A 23,220-nucleotide genomic window follows, 5' to 3' on the forward strand; every position below is an offset into this window, starting at 1 on the left:
GGAAAAGGAATTCTCCAGGCAAGAACACCAGAGCAGGTTGCCACGCCCTCCTCCAGGGGATCCTCCCAACACAAGGATTGAACCCAGGTCTCCCGCACTTCGGGCAGATTCTTTACCTTCTGAGACACCAGGGAAGCCCATAGGAAAAGGCAAATTACCAAATATGTAAAACATGATTCCATTTGGACAAACACAGTTATATGTAAAGATACGAAAAGCACAAGAAGAGGACTTGGCAGATATTTCCTTTTGTTGTTGCCACTAAATATTTACCAATAATTTGTAGACAATGAGATCACAAATGATGTTTTAACTTTTGTCAGAGACGTTCTTATTTGCTAACATGATTATACTAAGTGTAGGTTAATTATTTAATGATAAAATATTCCCACCGGAATCTGTTCCATGCATGGAAGGAAGTAAGGGGGATGGTTTTCAAAGTCTGTGACTCAGTATTTTGTTTAAGTTCATTTGTATCAATTTTTAAGATTCCATATGAGTGATATCACACAATATTTGTCTTTCTCTAACTTACTTCGGAGAAGGAAATGGCAACTCACTCCAGTGTTCTTGCCTGGAGAATCCCAGGGATGGGGTAGCCTGGTGGGCTGCTGTCTCTGGGGTCGCACAGAGTCGGACTTAGCAGCAGCAGCAGCAGCAGCAACTTACTTCACTCAGGACAGTCTCTAACTCCAACCATATTGCAGAAAATGCCATTATCTCATTCTTTTTTTATGGCTGAGTAATATTGAACTGTATATATGTACTACATCTTAGAAAACAAAGCCTAGGGTTAGGGCTAGGGTTAGAAAACAAAGCCTGTATATATTGTACATATGTATAATATTCTATTCACACATTAAATGTAATCTTTATCTTATCATAATATCATATAGATATCATGAAATCTGTCAATATTCTATTGTATATAGGTACCACATCTTAGAAAACAAAGCCTGTTTCTTTCTGAAGTAAGTTAGAAAGAGAAAGACAAATACTATATATTAATGCACATATGTGGAATTTAGACAGTACCGACCATCCTACATGCAGGGCAACAAAGGAGACACAGACGTAAAGAACAGATTTTTGGACTCAGTGGGAAAAGGCAAGGGTGGGATTATTTGAGAGAATAGCACTGAAACATGTGCATTACCGTGTGTAAAATACATGACCAGTGTGAGTTCAATGAATGACGCAGGATACCAAGAGCCAGTGCTGTGGGAAAACCTAGAGGGAGAAGGTGGGGAGGAAGGTCGGTGGGGGTTCAGGATGGGGGACACATGTGTACCTGGGGCTGATTCCTACTGACATATGGCAAAAAAAATCACAGTATTATACTTATCCTCCAGTTAAAATAAATAAATCAGTTCAGTTCAGTTCAGTTGCTCAGTCATGTCCAACTCATTGTGACCCCATGGACCGCAGCACGCCAGGCCTCCCTGTCCATCACATGAGTCTATCCAAACCCGTGTCCATCGAGTCAGTGATGCCATCCAACCATCTCATCCTCTGTCATCCCCTTCTCCTCCTGCCCTCAATCTTTCCCAACATCAGTGTCTTTTCCAATGAGTCAGCTCTTCACATCAGGTGGCCAAAGTATTGCAGTTTCAGCTTCAACATCAGTCCTTCCAGTGAACACCCAGGACTGATTTCCCTTAGGATGGACTGGTTGGATCCCCCTGCAGTCCAAGGGACTCTCAAGAGTCTTCTCCAACACCACAGTTCAAAAGCATCAATTCTTCAGCACTCAGCTTTCTTTGTAGTCCAACTCTCACATCCATACATGACCACTGGAAAAACTATAGCCTTGACTAGATGGACCTTTGTTGGCAAAGTAATGTCTCTGCTTTTTAATATGCTATCTAAGTTGCTCATAACTTTCCTTCCAAGGAGTAAGCATCTTTTAATTTCATGGCTGCAGTCACCATCTGCAGTGATTTTGGAGCCCCAAAAAATAGAGTCAGCCACTGTTTCCACTGTTTCACCATCTATTAGCCATGAACTGATGGGACCGGATACCATCAATAAATAAATTAAAAAAAAAAAAAAAACCCACAAACTTAAGGTGACCAAAGTGGAAACACTGGGGATAGTGATAAATTAGGAGCTTGGGACTGACATATACACACTAATATGCATAAAAGAGATAATCAACAAGGACCTATCGTACAGCACAGGAAAACTCTACCTAATATTCTTATATGGAGAAAGAATCTGAGAGAGAATGAATACGTGTATATGTATAACTGAACCACTTTGCTGTTCCTAAAACTAACCCAACACTGTGTATGAACCATATTCCAATATAAATTAAATTTTAAACACAGAGTGGGAGGGTGGATTCAGACTGGAGTGGGTGCTAGTCTGCACCCATCACTAAGCTCGTGATCTTGAACAGAAAGTGACCTAAGCTTCATGCATCTTGTGTGTACTTCTGATTGTTTAATTCCTGGGAGTTAGATAAGGCATCAGTTCAGTTCAGTTCAGTCACTCAGTCGTCTCTGACTCTTTGCGACCCCATGAATCGCAGCATGCCAGGCCTCCCTGTCCATTACCAACTCCCAGAGTTCACTCAGACTCACATCCATCGAGTTAGTGATGTCATCCAGCCATCTCATCCTCTGCCGGCCCCTTCTCCTCCTGCCCCCAATCCCTCCCAGCATCAGAGTCTTTTCCAATGAGTCAACTCTTCACATCAGGTGGCCAAAGTACTGGAGTTTCAGCTTCAGCATCATTCCTTCCAAAGAAATCCCAGGGCTGATCTCCTTCAGAATGGATTGGTTGGATCTCCTTGCAGTCCAAGGGACTCTCAAGAGTCTTCTCCAACACCACAGTTCAAAAGCATCAATTCTTCGGCACTCAGCTTTCTTCACAGTCTGACTCTCACATCCATAATGACCACTGGAAAAACCATAGCCTTGACTAGACGGACCTTTGTTGGCAAAGTAATGTCTCTGCTTTTCAATATACTGTCTAGGTTGGTCATAACTTTCCTTCCAAGGAGTAAGCGTCTTTTAATGTCATGGCTGCAGTCACCATCAGCAGTGATTTTGGTAGTAAATTACCATGATTCTTGAGACATACTGGAAACTCAGTGGGTGCCATTATTTCTGGATTGAGGTGCTAAGAATATGGAATTACTTCTGTTTTTCACATGACTTCCTTCCTTCCAGTGTCAGCTTTACTGGGCTGAATCATTCTTACTATGATTTGAAAAGGGTATATAAGTGGTAACTTCTTCTTTTGCCCTTTCTTTCAATTTATAGTTCACTGGGTTTAAAACTTTGAATCCTCAGTTGTTTCCTCTGAAGTCTGGAAAGACTGATCAAATGCCTTCTAAAATTTAATTTTATGAAGGAGAATTCAGATTCCAGTTTGATTATGTCCCTTGTAAGCAACTGGAATATGTATAAATGTTGTCCCTTAAGTGCTGACCTTGATATTTTTCTTTACTATTCCTTGAGACAAGATGGTCCTTCTTTATCACATCACAAGGATGTGATTCTTTCACTGCCTGAATTTTTTATGATGCATTTTTCTCTATTTTTAATTATTTTATATTTATTTTATATAGTGATATGTTATTTTGTTATTGTTATGTATTTATTATGATTATATTATTTATTAGTTTTATTTTATTGTTTCTTAGTATTGTTTTTCTTCCATAGTTATGCTCTCTCCTAGGGGCGTATACATTAAATATAATGTCCTAAATTATGTCTCTATATCTTATTGTTTCTTCTGTAATTCATAATCTCAACCCTATGTCTTTTTCTGTTTATTCTGAAAGACCCTGGACAGAGTTACCAAATAGCAGTAATCTTCTTACAATCCTCATTAATTGGCATCAGTCACATGAAATGCTTCCAAGATGTTTTAAGCTATGAAACCTAGTCTTTCTGGTAACTTCAGTGACAGTCTTTATTTACTTACAAAACAGTAATAACCCATTGCCTTTTATTCATCCAGACAGAATGTTATTTCAGATTTCCTCATTGTATCATATCAAATGCAGGCTTCCTAGAAATGGCACCAAAGCACTCCAGCAATAAAGCAGATTGAATAGAAGGGGAAGTTCTACCTTGACAGTCTTAACAGTGTCTCAGGGTGCAGAGGAAGGCTGGATATTTATGAATTTGGGGGGCTGGCTTAAGGGTATCATTTGACGGGGTGGGGTTCCTAATGGATTGAGCAAGTTCGTGAGCTAAGAGTTCAGGCTTGGAGGACAGATGGAGAGGAGGATTCCAAGGTGAAGGGTTCATTTTCTGTTTTATTTCTGTAACAAAGTATCAGAAAGGTGGAGACAATACCAACGTATCCTCTGACAGCTCTGAAGTCAGGAACCTGAAATCAGTCTCACCAGGCTGCTGTTTCCAGGTCCTCCTGAAGCCTCTGGAAAGGGGGGTCTCTTCACCCTTTCAGCAGCTAGAAATCACCTACCTCCCTGCACAATGCCCTTCCTTCATGCTCACAGCCTGTATCGCGGCAGCTTGCTGTCAGCTTCACATCACCTGCTGTAGTCAAATCTCCCTCTGCCTCAATAGGTAAAACTATATTCAGGGCCCCTAGATAATCCAGGATACTTTCCACCTCAAACCCCTTCACTTAATCACACCTACAAACATGGGAGCATCTTAGATTCCTGGGGTTAAGAATTGAATATTTTGAGGCTTCAAGAGAAAGCAGTCATTTGATGCCATCAATTCATTCTGAGGAGGGTTAAGTTTTATAGTGTTCTACTACATATTATTAAGATAATGTTCACAATACCTGTTATTCAGATAAAGTTATCTTCAGTTACATCTTCCTTCATAACTGTTTCCTCAAAATATAAAGTCCTGTGAGGGAAGACACTCTTGGACCACAATCATTAGAGACCATGTGGTTGAATCCAGGTTCCTCCATTCTTTTCTTAAACTCCTTAACATCCATCTACTAAGTTGTAAAGATCTTACAGAAACTAATTTAGTAGTTGGTTCATAGTCATAAACACTTCTGCATCAATTTGAGAATATAACTCAGCCTATCTTAATATCAGGGAAGATCCTTTCGAGGAGAGCATGGCAACCCACTCCAGTATTCTCGCCTGGAGAATCCCATGAACAGAGGAGTCTGGCGGGTTACAGTTCATAGTGTCACAGAGTCAGACACAACTGAAATGACTTAGCACATCTTAATATCAGTAGTTATGGTAGTCATCAGATCACTAAGCTTTATTTTTATTACATGCTAGATGCATATTTCCCTGGGCTTCCCAGGTGAGTTCAGTGGTCAGTTCTGATGAGGTGGATGAACCTAGAACCTATTATACAGAGTGAAGTGAGTCAGAAAGAGAAAGATAAATACCATATTCTAACACACATATCAGATCAGATCAGTCGCTCAGTTGTGTCCGACTCTTTGTGACCCCATGAATCGCAGCACACCAGGCCTCCACATATAGGGAATATAGAAAAATGGTACTGAAGAAATTTATTTACAGGGCAGCAATGGAGAAACAGACATAGAGAATAGACTTATGGACTTGGGGAGAGGGGAGGAGAGGGTGAGATGTATGGAAAGAGTAACATGGAAACATGGAAACTATGTAAAATAAACAGCCAACAGGAATTTGCTGTATGGCTAAGGAAACTCAAACAGGGGTTCTGTAGCAAACTAGAGGGGTAGGATGGGGTGGGAGATGGGAGGGAGGTTCATAAGGGAGGGGAGATATATATATATATGTGTATATATATATATATATATATATATATATATACACACACACACCTGTGGCTGATTCATGTTGAGGTTTGACAGAAAACAACAAAATTCTGTAAAGCAATTATCGTTAAAAAAAAAAAAAAAAGAATCCACCTGCCAATGCAGGAGACACAGGAGACCCAAGTTCAATCCCTGGGTTGGGAAGATCCCCTGGAGGAGGGCATGGCAACCCACTCCAGTATTCTTGCCTGGAGAACCCCATGGACAGAGGAGCCTCGTGGGCTACAGTCATGTCGCAAAAGAGTCAGACACGACTGAGTGACTAACGCTCTTTGGGAGGTTAACTATTAGACATTCTGTTCTTAAATGCACTTCAGTGGCCCAGCCACTGGATCTATTTTTGGCTGTCTTTCTCTAATTTCCTCAACCCCTCCTTCACACACACACATACACACCCCTTTCTTGTTCTAATAGAACTGGCTTAAGAGTAAGAATTTATGCTTTAGAGTTTTAGTTTTACCCACAGGAACCTTTGCAAATAGGGACATTTTCCCTGGCAAAAAGAAATGAGTAAGGGGCCTCAACCATACATGTTATTTTATTTTACATCAACTCCAGCTCTAATGGAAAAAGCACCAGCCAGGAAGATAAATTTGGAGCTGAGTGTGGGCTTCCTGACACACCACTCACTTGGCCCCAGCGCCTCCTCACCTGTGAAATACACTTGACAACCCAGTCTCACGAGATGGCTGCGGCGACTGCCTGGGAAGCCCGGGTGAAGGTGCGCGGAGCACAGCCCGCTTGTGTGGAAAGCGGATTCTGAAGCCGGGGGATGCATTCAGATGCCTTTGGGTCCATACACTTTTCTATTTAGCATTTTGCAGACATCCTCAGAGCCCACTTCCTGAATAAGGTGCTGCCCTAAATGCTCTGAAAAGCAGGAAGTGTCACTGCCCTGCAGAAACTAAAAATTTGGAGGAAAAGGTAAATGCAAAAAAATGCAAGGCCATGTTTAATAAGCAAAGTCAGCCACAGGTAACACACAATAAAATCAGGGAAGACTCCACAGAACAGGTGCAATCTGAGCTGACTCCAGAGTCTGGGAGGAAAGAGTGTAATTCTAGGTCACCTCCATTCTCGTGACTTGTTGTGTCTCTTCCTAAACTGATGCCTGGAAATCCAAATATTCTTCCTTTTTTCATGAGAATGTTCAATCTCTAACCTTGCACGACCAGTCACATTCAGGTCCATCCTCAATGAAATGCAGGAAGCCCAGTTAAGGAGACTTCGTGCTCTGGGAACACCGGGAGAGTTGGGAGGAACATTTCCCTCTGTGCCGCAGTACTCCAGCCCACTGTTCCAGCTTGTGTATGTGTTTCTGTCCCTCTGAGTGTCTGGGAGGTGGCCGGGGTCCTGCACAGTGCTGCAGAAGTGGGTTTCTGTTATTTTGAAGGAAGGAGGAATTAGGGTCGTTTCCTGATGGGGTACCAACCACTGGCACGGGATGGCACACGGCTGCACTCTGGAAGGGCGCGGACACTCCTGGGGGGAGGGGAACGTCAGGAGGGACCCCTGCACACGTGGCCTTGGAGCCATCAGTCAAATCCTGAGTGGAGGCTCCCCAGAGTCACGGAGGAGTCTGGGGATGGGAGTGGGTACGGAGGTGGGCACGGGTGGGTGACAAGTTCCCTGGGGCTGCAGTGTGGGGCTGTTGTGTGCGGGAGCCGAGAGGTTCAGGAGAGAGGAAGTCAGGCAGGAACCCCCACAGACAGCCTGGGATGGTGCGCAGAGCTCTGCTTACGCGGTTGAAACCTCTGGACTGTGATCTATTCTTAGTCACGGGCAGAGTCGCCGTGGACACTGACCGATGCGCCGAGGTTCAAGCTCTTGCTCTACCCCCACACACTCCTGCTCTGCCCCCGGGGTGGGAGGACGCGCTCTGCTGACGCCCTGCAGCGTGCTCAGGCCAGCCCCCTGGATGTGTGCGTAAATCCCGGTGTACCGGGATGTTTTTCTCACGTGAACAGCATCCCCACTGTGCACCAGAGCAGAAAACCAGCATGGGAAACCCGGCTCTGGGTGGGGGGCACTTGAGGCAGAAGGATAGGTGTCGTGTCTGACCCGCAAGGGACCTCTCTGGCTGCGGGGACAGCTCGCTGGGGGTGGGGAGACTGGCGGGGGGTGGGGTGGGGAGGAGCATCAAGGAAGCAGGAGCAGAGGCTGAGATAAGGGTACCCGAGGAAGGTGTTGCCGGGAGCAGAGGGACTGAAGGACACGCTCCTGGAAGGTGGGAGACGGTGGGTCAATCACCCCATGGTGCTGTTTGTCTCCAAGCCATTGAAATCGTTCAGGATGTTCTTGCAGACAGGAGTGACAGGTGAGTGGGTGTGGGGTGTTCAGAACTGAGTCAGTGAAGACCAGGGACCCGTGCCCCAAAGTGACAATATGCCCATGAATGAAGGCCCAGGACTCCTGGAGGGTATCCTCACAGGGCTCCAAAAATCCTCAGTTCCCTAGAGATCTAGAAATCCCAATGACATTGAAACTACGCTAAGTCATTCACTGAAACCCACCTACTGGCAGGCACCAGTCAGGCCAGCTGTCATTTCAAAGTCGAAACTCTTGAGGCTCCCAGGTGGTTAGTGTTCGGGTGACACAAGGCAGAGGAGAGAAAGGACTTAAGAGTGGGTGCTGAATAAGGATCAGCATGGGTTTACTGACCTTGGCCCCTAGGTCAGCTATGAAGAGATGAAATATGCACTGATCCATGCACCTATTGATATGAGATGATTAAGATGTTTTTATCAACTTTATGAGCAATCTGTGAGTCTTCCAGTCTGTATTCAGTTCCAGATAATTCTGAAATTTTTCTGTCACTTGAAGAAATCCATTCATTATTCACTCAGGGGAGTAGGTTCTGGAACCAATTTTAAATTTACAAATTACTCATAACCTTCTGCATAGTGAATTGATGAAGCAGTTTGTTCTGTCTTTTTAAAAGGGAGTATGTTTCATTCCTCTGTCAAAAATCTAAATTCACAAATGAGTAGAAGTCAAGATCATATTCTGCTTACCTTGCGGTAAGAATTCAAGTGGAAATGACAGGCATTAGGACTTATTTTTAAGTGACACTATGTCTAAATCTGTCAATTTTCAAGGCAAAAAAAAATTTTTGTGGATAGATGCATTATTTTTTATGTCACATTGGAAAGTGTCCACTTTTTCAAAATTTCCAATTTGCTCTAAGATGTGAACAAATTAGGAACACTTATATTAAAAGGGACTTCACTTTAAGAGGCATACATTCTGAAAAATACCTAACATAACAGTCTTTCACTCTTGCCAATGCAGGAGATATTAGAGATGCAGGTTTGATCCCTGGGTTTGGAAGATCCCCAGGAGGAGGGAATGGCAACCCACTCCAGTATTCTTGACTGGAGAACCCCATGGACAGAGGAGCCTGGTGGGCTACAGTCCATGGGGTCCCAAAGTCAGACACGACTGAAGCAACTAAGCAACAACAACATCTAAGAGAGCAGGTCTCAAGTTTCCTCATCAGAAGAAAGACAGACCATGTGAGGTGGCAGATGTGCCAACTAACTGTACTGAGGGGAGCACTTCACCACACACACAGACATCATATCACATTGTGCACAAGGCCACATGTCAGTTACATCTCAATGAAACAAGGAAACATGACCATTAAAAGAAGAGGGCAGCATTCCAAGGAACCCTAAGTAGGTACCTTACATGAAACAATGTTGCTGACTCCAAGCTTAACTGAAACATAATAATTGATATGAAATGAATATAATGATTTAACATGCTATATAAGTGGGCATGAATGACAAGAGCTCGCTAGAAAACTGTTGTTTGAATTACTGACTATTCACAATTTCTTTTTTACTTTTAGTGTTGAATTTACTTCTAAAACATTTTTAGTGTTTTCTAAGACGAATAGATAAGGAGAGTACTTTAAGTGGCAAAAGAGACAAGAAGTGTAAACAGAAAGAAATAATTTTTGCATTATGTTGTAAAAATACATTGTATTAGTAGTCTGTGTGAGGATTTAAAAAAACTATGAAGAAAAAACTGTGGATTTTTATTTCACATACAAATTTTGTCTAATAAATCACTATAGACAGTTCAAGAGGAGAAGGGGGCAACAGAGGGTGAGATGGTTGGATGGCATCACTGACTCAATGGACATGAGTTTGAGCAAAATCCAGGAGATAGTGGAGGATAGGAAAGCCTGGCATGCTGCAGTCCATGGGGTCACAAAGAGTCAGACACAAGTTAGCGAGTGAACAACTTTCCTTATGTATTACTTTTAGAGCTCTGTGTGTGTGTGCCTTTTTTTTTTTTTTCTTTTGCAAAATATATGAATAGTTTTATTTTATAGCATTCACTCCAGTCGGAATTCTGGAGGACCCTAGTCCAGCCAGGAATGAAATGCTCTGCTTTGTGGTGGACGTTTGTACCTTCAGAGATGAGATGGCCTAGGCTACTTACTCATATGTAACAATATGTCTCACTGTTTCCAAATACATTTTCTCTTTTACACTTTTAAGACAGGAACAAACTGGGAGACTGGGACTGACACATAAGCAGATGGCCAGTGGGAAGCGTCTGTAAAGCACAGAGAGCTCAGCTCGTGCTCTGTGACGGCCTGGAGGGGTGGGATAGGGGGTTGGGAGGGAGGTTCAAGAGGCTGTATGTATATATATGTAGCTGATTTACTTCATTGTACAACAAAAACTAACAAAACACTGTAAAGCAATTATACTCCCATAATTAAAAAATAAATAAATAAGACAGTCCTTTGTCTGAGAGCTTGCAGCAAGACCGAGGTCACCAGGCAATGAATGGCATTGTCACCCAAGACCTGTGCAACAGCCTTCTAACTCCTACAATGAACATGCCTCAATGAGCCTTTAGTTTTCCCAATGGAAAAACCTGAGAAAAAGCTACGCAGACAAAAGGGACTTAGTAAAAGACAGTGACAAAGAGCAGAGAATAAATTTCACATTTAAAGGCAGGGCTTATCTTTCAAAAGTTTAAATCTTAAATTGCTTTAGGATTATAAGATTCAAAAGAAAATAACCGAGGTGAAGAGAACTCAATCTAGGAGTTTAACTTAGAGTCTGCTTTCTGAACTCAATTTAGTGACTGAAAGAAAAACCGAAGTCTATTTTCTTAATAGAGTTTCATTCTCAGGGGTGATAGTGAATAGGGAAATAAAACTCATATCGTCTCCTATGCAATAGTGTATAGAAATGAGGGTTGGCTCAAGAAAAGTAAGTTCTGGGTCATCGCCAATAAGCTTGAGATATCCCTCATAACTCAGCTGGTAAAGAATCCACCTGCAATGTAGGAGACCCCAGTTCAATTCCTAGGTCATGAAGACCCGCTGGAGGAGGGATAGGCTACCCACTCCAGTATCCCTGGGCTTCCCTTGTGGCTCAGCTGGTAAAGAATCTGCCTGCAATGCAGGTGACCTGTGTTCGATCCCTGAGTTGGGAAGATCCCCTGGAGAAGGGAAAGGCTACCCACTCCAGTATTTTGGCTTGGAGAATCCCATGGACTGTATAGTCCCTGGGGTCGCAAAGAGTCAGACACAACTGAGCGACTTTCACTTTCACTGATTCAGAAGTGAACTGGACATTGGAGTGCAGACACACACGTGGGCATCCTAAGGTCCTAAACTATGTCCGTATTTTAATCACACATCTGTCCATCTAGGATTTAAAAAGAATGTTTCACAGACACGTTTGTGCCTCTGAGTATAAAAACTTATTAATATCGGTCAAGTGGAACACAAATTGAATTTAATTCTTAGCTTTAACACAGGTGAACAGTGCTCTTACTCCCCCCAAAATCTTTTCATTAATCTTTTGGCAGTGGTATATGCATGTTTCTTAAGACTAGAAACCAGGCTCATCAATTAATTAATTTTCTGCTCTTAGACCATGGGCCCCAGAATGTTGTGTGTTCAACAGAATTGCTCTGTGAAGCTGCCTGCTCAAGGGCCCAGAGACTCGTCACCATGGGAAGGCTCTTTGCCCATCATTTCTGGGCAAACTCACAACAAACGGGGGGAGCTCCCCTTCTCAGCACACCTGAACTGGTGGTTACTGCTTGGCGTGTGCTCCTACCCAGCCCAGTGCTGCTGGCTCGGACTCAATAAGGGATGCAGAGTCACTCTACTATCGGCACACGACAGAGTGTAAAAGGAGGGGCTTCGGAAGCTCATGGCTTCCTCTGCACCTGCAAGTTTCTGCCAAAAAACCTCCACTCTACCTGCATCATCTAGATTTTTGTGAATTTCGATTCTAGATTCAATATTTCAATTTTCTATAATATGACTTTAGGGCCCCTGAATTTTTTTTTTAAAGCTGTACTGGTAACTGCCACTTCTAACTCATTGTTTATTTTTTATTGGGGTATAGTTGCTTTACAATGTAGCGTTAGTTTCTTCTGTACAGTGAAGTGAATCAGCCACGTGTGTACATATACCCCTCCCTCTGGGACCTCCCTCGCCTCCTCCTCCCACCCCTCTAGGTCATCACAGAGCACCGAGCTGAGCTCCCTGTGCTCTACAGCAGCTTCCCACTGGCTATCTGTTTTACACATGGTACCTGAAGCTCCAATCCTTTGGCAACCTGATGTGAACAGCCAACTCATTGAAAAAGACTCTGATGCTGGGAAAGATTGAAAGCAAAAGGAGAAGAGAGTAGCAGAGAATGAGATGGTTGGATGGCGTCACTGATTCAATGGACATGAACTTGGGCAAACTCCAGAAGATGGTGGACAAGGAGGCCTGACGTGCTACAGTCCACTGGGGTCACAAAGAGGCAGCCACGACTTAGTGAGGAACAACAAACAACCATTTATACATGTCAACGCTACTCTGTCAGCTTGTCCCCCTTCCCCTCACCCCGACGTGCACAAGTCTATCTCCTACATCTGTGTCTCTATTTCTGCTCTGCAAATAAGTTCATCTGTATCATTTTTCTAGATTCCACGTATATGTGTGAATATTTATTTTTTTCTTTCTGGCTTGGACCTAAATATAAGACCAGACACTATAAAACTATTAGAGAAAAACCTAGGAAAAACATGTTCTGACATAAACCACAGCAAGATCTTTTTTGACCCACCTCCTAGAGAAATGAAAAGAAAAGCAAAAATAAACAAACGGGACCTACGTAAACTTAAAAGCTTACAGCAAAGGAAATCATAAACAAGAGGGGAAGATATCAGTCAGAATGGGAGAAAATATTTGCAAATGAAGCGACAAAGGATTAATCTGTAACTCATTTAAATGGCAGAGAAGGCAATGGCACCCCACTCCAGTCCTATTGCCTGGAAAATCCCATGGACGGAGGAGCCTGGTAGACTGCAATCCATGGGGTCGCTAAGAGTTGGACATGACTGAGCGACTTCACTTTGACTTTTCACTTTCATGTGTTGGAGAAGGAAATGGCAACCCACTCCAGTGTTCTTGCCTGGTGAGAATCCCAGGGACAGGTGGGCTGCCGTCTATGGGGTCGCACAGAGTCAGACACGACTGAAACGACTTAGCAGCAGCAGCAGCAGCATTTAAATGGAATGAAGCCCCATAATAGGGTTCTCTTTTCAATTTCTAAGTAGTCTCCAATTCCTAAGAAAATGCTTACTGTTTACTAAGAAGACATGTATTTATTTGATTCTTACACTTTTCTACTATCAGTTCTAGTTTCTCAGTTTCTAGATCCCAATACAGGAGAGAACAGGGGATTGAAAAGAACACAACTAAGTCACCGCAACTGACATACAAATAACACATCTGTTTAAAATACCCATGTGTGTGTCTTAGAGTAATTCAAACATATAGAATGTACTTTTGTCTTTATTTATATGAAAAACACGCTGAAGTCTTTGGTGAGAATTACCCAATTCCTCTCTCTCTTTGACCCTCCCCATCAGGTTCAGGGTACCATCTTCCCAGCTCCGAATTTCAACCCCGTGCTGGATGCTGAGTTGCTGGGAGGTGCACTCCAGGGATTCGGTGAGCCTGGGGATGTCTAACTCCTTTGGGGTCATTTTTTCTGTGTTTTCACATTATTTTATGACTGTGTGCATGCTCACTCAATCATGTCTGACTCTGCAACCCCATGGACTGTAGCCCACCAGACTCCTCTGTCCATGGATCCTCCAGGCAAGAATACTGGAGTGGGTTGCATTCCTTCTCCAGGGGATCTTCCCAACTCAGGGGTTGAACCCGCTCTCCTGCACTGCAGGCAAATTCTTTACCATCTGAGCCACCATGGAAGCCCTACAGAAGGGAAACACAGATTCAAAAAAAAAGCTGGGCAAAGAAATAGAATAAAAAAAATAGAAAAGATGAACAGAATTGCTTTTCACCATTGCACATCTGATCAATATATTTTTGCCTTAAATTCTTAAGTGTCTCACCACTACTATTCAATGAAATTCTTAAGTCAAAAACTTTATCTGGGATAAGCATCTTTTCTCACTGTCTGTTTTCTAGCCTGTTTCCTTTGGGACCTCCATATCCAGCTAAACCAGCCCTATTTCTGCTGTTTCCCAGGGGCAGCTCCTCTACATCCTGCAAACTTGCCCAGCAACCCCCACCCCACCCCACTGCTCCCCCACCCCACCTGGAAGGCTGTTTTCTTCTCCCATCCACTTGGCATTCAAATTCTCATCTTTCAGGAACCCCCTCAAGTGAGCCGTCCTCTTTATAGCCCTTCTTTATCCTCCAGACTCATCAGGCCAGACACCTCCTTCTGCACGGCCCTGCCCCCACCCCCACTCACCCAGCCTGTCCACCTAGGTCAACTGCAGATCAGTCTGTGAGCTCTCAGGGTGGGGAGGCGGGGTCGCCCACCTTAGAAGTGGATGTCCAATGAACGAACAAGAGTTTAGGAAAGAAATGTAGAGAGAAGGGGGAAGTTGTTGAGTTTTTTTAAAAAAAGGATTTAATCCTTAGGATTCAACACAGAGCTGTGAGACGTCAACCTGTGCGAAGGAGACTGCTGGTGAGCAGGGAGATAAACACTGACACCAGAACATTTGCACCAAACATACAAAGCCTTTCAGGAGAAAGCGAACTGTCAGCTTGGAAGACAAGGTTGCTTTTATGAGAGCGATACTATGTGTATGTGTGTGTCTGTGTGTCTGTGTGTTTGTGTGTGTGTGCGTGTGTCCACTAGCAGGACCCCAGAGGAAAACAATCAAGAACTTGAATATGCTCTGAAGTCCACTTTAAGAATCTGCACTGCTTCCATTCCTTTTGAAATATCAATCATCACTAGAAAAATCTAAAGGCAGGGTAATAGAAAGTTATGGATGAACTCTTCCTTCTGGAGAATATTTTGCTTTAAAACTATAGATCAGAGAAATCTACTCATTGAAAAAAAAGTTTTTTTCTTTGCACCAGTTTCAGTTTTCTTGTCATTGCAATTTTAGGGTCAGAATTCAGATTCACTTCGACCCTTGCAGCTTTTTGCTTGTCAGTGTTTTAGCTGAAGGATTCCAGGAGGTTCTGCATGTGACAGCTCAGGCATGCCTCAGGGTGATAGAGCAAGGACACAGGTCAACACGCTTGGATGCTCCTGGCAAAGTTCAACCAAAAATGACAACTGCGAGTGTTCTCCTTGGCTACTGTGGGTTCTTTCCAGCTTTGCTGAGACATAACTGACATACAACAGTGTAAGTTCAAGGTGTATGTACACATGATGATTTGACATGCATGTTGCTAAATGGTTAACCCAGTAAGGTTAGCTTACACATCCTTCTCATCGCATAATTACCATTTTTGTTATTATGCTGAGAACATTCACTGATTACTCTCTCAGGAGCTTTCAACTATGCAATGCAGTACTGTTAACTGTAGTCTTTTCCTTTGCAGAAGCTTTTGAGTTTGATGTAATCCTACTTGATGATTTTTGACTTGGCTCTGTGTTTTATTAATACTTAGAAAAATCAGAAAGCAAAAATATGGTCTGATGCAAATGAAAGGGAGTTGTTTTAATAAAATGTGTCTTACAGTGTGTAACAGTTCACCGAGGAAAAGCAGTGCCTCCCAGGTAACGTCTCTAACAGTGCACTTGCCAAGCCCCAGCTGTGACCAGCTGCTGCCCCCGCCCATGGATGCTTAGAACACAGAGTACCTGTGTTTATTTTGTCTCAGTTAGCACATGTAACTTCCAGACCATCCCTGTCAGATCCTGGACAACGGGAACTATCTTTGACCTACATGCCTAAATCATGGCAAAGCTGCCCACAAGACAAAACGAATCTCTGTGGGACCCTCGGTGCTACTTAAATTAGATCCGCCACTACCTGCCTCTGCCCTTACTCAGCAATAATGTGGTGTGAGCTGTAGAGTGTGTGTAGACACTATTTATACAGGTGGAGGAAGTGTCCCTTTACACCTTGTGGCTGAGTTTTCCTGTATCTCCCCTGGAAGTAACCATTCAGTATCTACTAACTCATATTCATGGTGACTTTGTAGAAACACATCATGAATAACAAGAATCAACCATACATCATACAAGCCCATAAAATTGGTAAGGATCATTACGCTATGCTTTTCTGTTAAACCATCAAGTAGGAATTATTTAGGAATTCCTGGCCCTAATGCAATAGGACAAGAAAGAGAAAAAGACACACTGTCTAAAGAATAAGTCAAAATTCTTTGTTTCTGCAGCAGACATTATCAGCAAATTTCAAAATCCAAGGTAATCCAGTAAAAAATTATTAGAAGTATGAGAGTTCAGGGGAAGGAAATGGCACCCACTCCAGTGTTCTGGCCTAGAGAATCTCATGAACAGAGGAGCCTGGTGGGCTGCTGTCCATAGGGTCGCACAGAGTCAGACACGACTGAGCAACTTAGCAGCAGCAGCAGCATGAGAGTTCAATAATTTTTCTGAACACAAGGTCCACATGAAGTTCAATATCATCTATTTCATTAAGGAATTATTCTGTTAAGACCAAAATAAAAATAATATAATTTGAAATATTGATAGAAATACAAATATGAATAATTCTAACCAAATAAAGTTTCTTGTAATTTACAAAAACTATACAAATGTTTACTAAGTCTTTTAGAAAAGAAAAACACATAAATAATTCAACAGATATGTTAGTGACTTCTCTAAATTGATTCCTAAGTTTACAGTTATTTTAATTGATATTTGAATAACATTTTTGAGATCCATATGAAAATATTTTTAAATACTTCTAAAAGAATAAATGAGCCAGAATTGCTATGAACTTTGAAAAATGGAGAGTAATTCAGAGAGGTGTATTGTGGATAATTCCAACAGGATAACAACAAAAATCACATTATAATAATTATGTGTGATGATAGCAAAAATCAGTATGTATATATAACTGAAAAATCTTATTTGTTGTTCAGTTGCTTGACTCTTTGCCACCCTATGGACTGCAGCACACCAGGCTTCACTGTCTATTACCATCTCCTGGAGCTTGCTCAAACTCATGTCCATCAAATCGGTGATGTCATCCAACCATCTCATTCTCTGTTGTTCCTTTCTCCTCCTGCTCTCAATCTTTCCCAGTATCAGGATCTTTTCCAGTAAGTCTGCTCTTCACATCAGGTGGCCAAAGTATTGGAGCTTTAGCATCAGTCCTTCCAATGAATATTCAGGATTGATTTCCTTTAGAATTGACTGGATTGATCTCTTTGTAGTCCCAGGGACTCTTGAGAGTCTTCTCCAACACCACAGTTCAAAAGTATCAATTCTTCAATGCTCAGCCTTCTCTATAGTCCAACTCTCACATCCATATGTGACTACTGGAAAAACCATAGCTTTGACTAGATGGAACTCTGTTAGCAAAGTAATGTCTCTGCTTTTTAACATGCTGTCTAGGTTTGTCATAGCTTTTCTTTCAAGGAGTAAGCGTCTTTTAATTTCATGGCTGCAGTCACCATCTGCAGTGATTTTGGAGCCCAAGAAAATAAAGTCTGTCCCTGTTTCCACTGTTTCCCCATCTATTTGCCATGAAGTGATGGGACCAGATGACATGATCTTAGTTTTTTGAATGCTGAGTTTTAAGCCAGCCTTTTCACTCTCCTCTTTCACCTTCATCAAGAGGCTCTTTAGCTCCTCTTCCATTTCCACCATAAAGGTGATATCATCTGCATATCTGCGGTTATTGATACTTCTCCAAGCAGTCTTTTTTTCAGCTTGTGCTTCATCCAGCCTAGCATTTTGCATGATGTACTCTGTCTAAAGGAAATCAGTTCTGAATATTCACTAGAAGGGCTGATGCTGAAGCTGTAGCTCCAATACTTTGGCCACCAGATGCGAAGAACTGACTCATTGGAAAAGACCCTGATGCTGGGAAAGATTGAAAGCAGGTGGAGAAGGGGACAACAGAGGATGAGATGGTTGGATGACATCACCGACTTGACAGACATACATTTGAGCAAGATCCAGGAATTGGTGATGGACAGAGAAGCCTGGCATGCTGCAGTCCATGGGGTCACAAAGAGTTGGACAGGACTGAGGACTGAACTGAACTGAACTCTGCATATAAGTTAAATAAGCAGGGTGACAATATACAGCCTTGACGTATTCCTTTCCCAATTTGGAACCGGTCTGTTGTTCTATGTCCAGTTCTACCTGTTGCTTCTTGACCTGCATACAGGTTTCTCAGGAGGCAGGTAAGGAAATACGGTATTCTCATCTCTTTGAGAATTTTCCAGTTTGTTGTGATCCACACAGGCAAAGGCTTTAACATAGTCAATGAAGCAGAAGTAGATGTTTTTCTGGAACTCACTTGCTTTTCTACAATCCAATGGATGTTGGCAATTTGATCCTCCACCTTTTTTAAATTCAGCTGGAATATCTGGGAGTTCTAGGGTCACTGTGTGAAGCTTAGCTTGAAGGATTTTGAGCATAACCTTGTTAGCATGTGAAATAAGTGCAATTGTGTGGTAGTTTGAACATTCTTTGGCATTGCCTTTCTTTGGGATTGGAATGAAAATTGACCTTTTCCAGTTCTGTGGCCACTGCTGGGTTTTCCAAATTTTCTGACATATTAGTACAACACTTTCACAACATCATCTTTTAGGATTTGAAATTAGCTCAGCTGGAATTCCATCACCTCCTTTAGCTTTGTTAATAGTAATGCTTCGTAAGACCCAACATCAATATTTTAGGAATCAGTGAACTAAAACAGACTAGAATGCATGAATTTAATTCAGATAACAATCATTTTACTACTGTGGACAAGAATCCCTTAAAAGAAATGGAGTAGCCCTCACAGTCATCAAATGAGTCCAAAATGCAGTACCTGGGCGCAATCTCAAAAACTACAGAATGATCTCTGTTCGTTTCCAAGGTAAACAATTCAATATCACAGTAATACAAGTCTATGCCCCAAACACTAACGTCAAAGAGATCGAAGTCTATGAAGACCTACAGGACCTTCTAGAACTAACACCAAAAAATAAATAAATAAATAAAAATGATGTCCGTTTCATCATAGGGGACTAGAATACAAAAGCAGGAAGACAAGAGATACTTGGAGTAACAGGCAAGGTTGGCCTTGGAGTACAGAATGAAACTAACAGAGTTTTGCCAAGAGAACACACTGGTCATAGCAAACGCCCTCTTCCAACAACACTAGAGACAACTCTACACATGGACATCACCAGATGGTCAACACAAAAAAACCTTCTGCTGCTTATTAAAGCTACATTCATTTTGGATCACTTGGTCAACAGACTCCTCTGGAACCATCTCACATACCTTGGGTCCAGGACGTAACCCGGGAGGCTGGACACCCTGCTGCTCGGTGTCACTTCACTTCAGGCTACGTCTTTGTCACAAATCTGAAATTCCAGTCTTTGAAGAAGATTCTCTGCCTCCCCACCTCCACTCTGCCACTGCCAGACCCTCTCTCTCACATGAAAAGACACCCCACCCCACTCTGGATCTTCAGAGACCCACCGTGCACCTTTACCCAATCCTCACCCTTGCTCACTGCACGTTTCCACAGCCAACTCACTACCTTCCTATGAGCCCAGCATTTCCAGGATGGCGTTAAATCCCCAAAACATGATCTGCTTAACATCCCAGTGCTTCAACTCGCTTTTATACTCATCTCCATCATTTGTCAGAGAAAAACTGTACCGCACACCACTCAACAGGCCAGGATGCCCTTACCAAAGGAGAGAGACTGGCCCCAGCTCCTCTGGGACAAAGGCGGGTAAGGTCTGAGCCCTGGGCTGAGCTAGTGAGTGGTTCAGAGGACGCAGGTTGGGGGCCCGGTCATGCAATGAGGATATCTAAGTCTGCCCACTGGTGCTGAGGGTGCATCCTGCCACAGGGCCCGGGGACAGCAACTGTCTTACTCAGCGGGCTCAAAGGGGTATGTCCTAAGCCCTGAGGAAGGCATTTCTAGCCTTCCAGCAAGTGGTTGGGAGAAGATTTACATCTCAAAGGAATAAAGAAAGAATTTACAACCACAGATTTTCCAAAGTAAATGCTCTCAGAAAAAAAGAAAAGAAAAGATCCAAGGCTTATGATAAGAAGAAGTCTATCTAAATATTGGTCAAGTTGAGGGGCACCTGAGGTCTTCCTGGTCACTACTGTAACTGTCTGTGTGCATGCTAATCTGCCCAGTCGTGTCCGACTCTTTACGACCCCATGAACTACAGCCCACCTCTGTCCTCTGTCCATGGGATTCTCCAGGCAAGAAAAATGGAGTGATTTGCCATTTCCTGCTCCAGGAGATCTTTCTAACCTGAGGATCGAACTTGCATCTTTTATGTCTCCTGCACTGGCAGGCAGCTCTTTATCACCACAATTATAGCTAGATCTCCCTGCAGCAATTGTACATCCAGGCATTTTACCAGGTCGATGGGTTGGTGGAGGAGGAAGCGCAGGCCTCAGAGCCTAGGAGCAGGGCCTCTGTTACAAGCAGGGGCCTGATTCCCTCCTCTCACAGCTCCCTCCCCCAAGGCTCTTGCTTCTCTGGAGGGTCTGCACTGAGTAAGGGGCAGATGGGCCCCTGAGCAGAGCAGCTGGAGTTTGTCAGGTGGGTTAAACTGGAGCTGTGTCTTCCCTGATACTCCAAGGACAGAGTTAGTGGCAGAAGCTGAGCTCTGCAGAAGTAAGAGAGAGGATGAGCACCTCTGTCACTCTTGAGGTCAGGGAGACTAGACCCCGCCCCACCAGGGACAAGTGTACAAGAAGGCTCCTCAGGGGTCAGAAAGGGAGGGGCACCATCCCATGATGTTGTTGTTGAGTCGCTCAGTCACGTCAGACTCTTTGCAACCCCATGGACTACAGCACACCAGGCTTCCTTGTCCTTCACCAACTCCTGGAGCTTGCTCAAACTCACGTCCATTGAGTCAGTGATGCCACCCAACCGTTTCATCCTCTGTCGTCCCCTCCTCCTCCTGCCTTCAATCTTTCCCAGCATCAGGGTCTTTTTCAATGAGTTGACTCTTTGCATCAGGTGGTCAAAGTGTTTGAGCTTCAGCTCCAGCATCAGCCCTTCCAATGAATATTCAAGGTTGATTTCCTTTAGATTGACTAATTTGATTTCCATGCTGTCCAAGGGACTCTTGAGAGTCTTCTCCAGCACCACAGTTTGAAAGCATCAATTCTTCGGTACTCAACCTTCTTTATGGTCCAGTTCTCACATCATAATAAGTGCTGTCAGACTTCCCACAGTCTTCTGTGCTAGAATCCATCTTGGCTAAAAGGTGAGCATGTATATGGGGAGGGCCCTGGGACAGGTCAGATGTGGGGAGAGAGGCGAGATAACTGGCCAGAGTGGAACAGAGCCCTGGAAGAAGTGCCCCACATCAGTGATTTAAATCACATCTCTGGCACACTCCTCATTAGGGACCTTGCTGCTCTCTTCTCTAGGTCTGTGTTTCTGCTTTGCTCCTGCTCTACATGAACTGCTTCTTTGTTCGCTTTGTACTAACTGTGCTGCCAATAAACTCTGTGCCTGCTTCACCCCATTTCTGTGGGGAATTCTTTCTCCAAAAAAAGCCAAGGACCCTGGTGATCTCACCTGCTGTTGGAAGGACCAGAGCAGTGACTTTCCTCTCAATGCACATCTGTTGTAAGTCATTGGGAGCCGTGTGGTGAGAAGGACATGGGGTCTGTTCAAACTAGATCAGTGTGGAGTTCAGGGAAGCCTTTTGCTGGTGGGGTAGGAGGGGATGGGAGAAAGGCCACATTCTCTCCTCCCCTCTATTTTTATTGAATCTTTTAAAAAAAGAAAAGTCTGTAGCACCAGGAGAGGGGGAGGCAGAAGGCACCTCGGCCGCAGCAGGGGTACCCTGAAACTTCCACTCAAGCTGGGCCTTCTCCCTCCACTGGGAGCACCAGGGGACGAGCTGGCCCACTGGCCTGACCCTTGCACCGTGGGCTCTCCCTACCTGCAGTGTGGCACTCACAGCACTCACTCACTCACCAACACAACTCTCTTTCAGGCTGTGACAAAGACCTGCTGATTGACATCCTGACCCAGCGCTGCAACACCCAGAGGCTGTTGATCGCCGAGGCTTACCTGGGTGCCTTCAGCCGGGTGAGTCCCCCCAACCCCTCTCGTTTCCAGGCAAACTTCTGAGACACCTCCAAACAGGGTCTGGTATGCTCTCCAGTCTCTGATCACAAAGGTGTCTGACTTTACTGAACATTAGGGACAGTTCCTCTGCCTCAAACATGTGGCACAGAATGTGGGGAACAGACACATCAGAAGTGCCTGTACGTGATGTGTGACCCCACCAGCCCTTTCTTAGAAATCATTCATTTCATGTAGTAGAAGCTCTCACAGCCCAGCACCACCACCTGTTCCAATTAGGTACTGCCTGCGAACACCCCATGTTCAGCTCCAGGGAAGGCACACAGGAACTAATGACCCAGGCCCAGAAATAAGATCTTTTCCTGCAGTTCTCCTGAGGTCCTCACCCGCATCTCTATCCAAGTGGCTTCCCCACTAGCTTTTCCTCCCAAAGCTACAGTTAAAGACCATTAGAAAAGAATGGTGCTCAAAAATAGTTTCAGGCAATAGAACCGTCCAGAATACTCGTAATCATGCACTGGTTTTGAAGCAGGTGCCATTAAGGATTTCTCTCCTTTTTTGTGCGGTTAAACCACAGATTAAAAATGAAAACTCTTCAGTCCAAAAGGACCTGTAATAGCAATTACTTTTTGTCAACTGACCATTATCGATGAAACACTCTTTCTCTGTAACTCTTTCTCCGTAAGACTATTTCTTAAAGATTTAGTCCATCTCCAAACCTCAGGCTCTGAACAACCACAGTACACAAAACAAAGGCGTTCTCTGCTTTAGAATGAATGACATCTAAAAAGCCACCACTGCTCATGAAATTAGCTGAATTAAGCCATAGTAGGAAACCAGTTGTTGTTGTTTTTCTAGGTAAAACTGTTCCTTTTCTTGTGTTCCTATGATACCCGGAGTAGTTTTCCTTTGGAAGAAAATGTAAAA

At 43.5% G+C, this 23,220-nt stretch overlaps 1 protein-coding gene across 1 annotated transcript in view; it reads left to right on the top strand.

The window, feature by feature from the left end:
- ANXA10 (annexin A10) overlaps positions 1–23,220 on the top strand; it is a 79,231-nt gene that overhangs the window by 29,852 nt on the left and 26,159 nt on the right. The window contains exons 2-3 of the mRNA XM_027548911.1: positions 13,675–13,756; positions 22,202–22,296. Of these exons, the coding sequence (XP_027404712.1) occupies positions 13,675–13,756; positions 22,202–22,296 (177 nt within the window). The remainder of the gene's footprint in view (positions 1–13,674; positions 13,757–22,201; positions 22,297–23,220) is intronic.

Source organism: Bos indicus x Bos taurus, chromosome 8, assembly GCF_003369695.1.
Source record: "Bos indicus x Bos taurus breed Angus x Brahman F1 hybrid chromosome 8, Bos_hybrid_MaternalHap_v2.0, whole genome shotgun sequence".
Classification (NCBI taxonomy): Eukaryota; Metazoa; Chordata; class Mammalia; order Artiodactyla; family Bovidae; genus Bos; species Bos indicus x Bos taurus.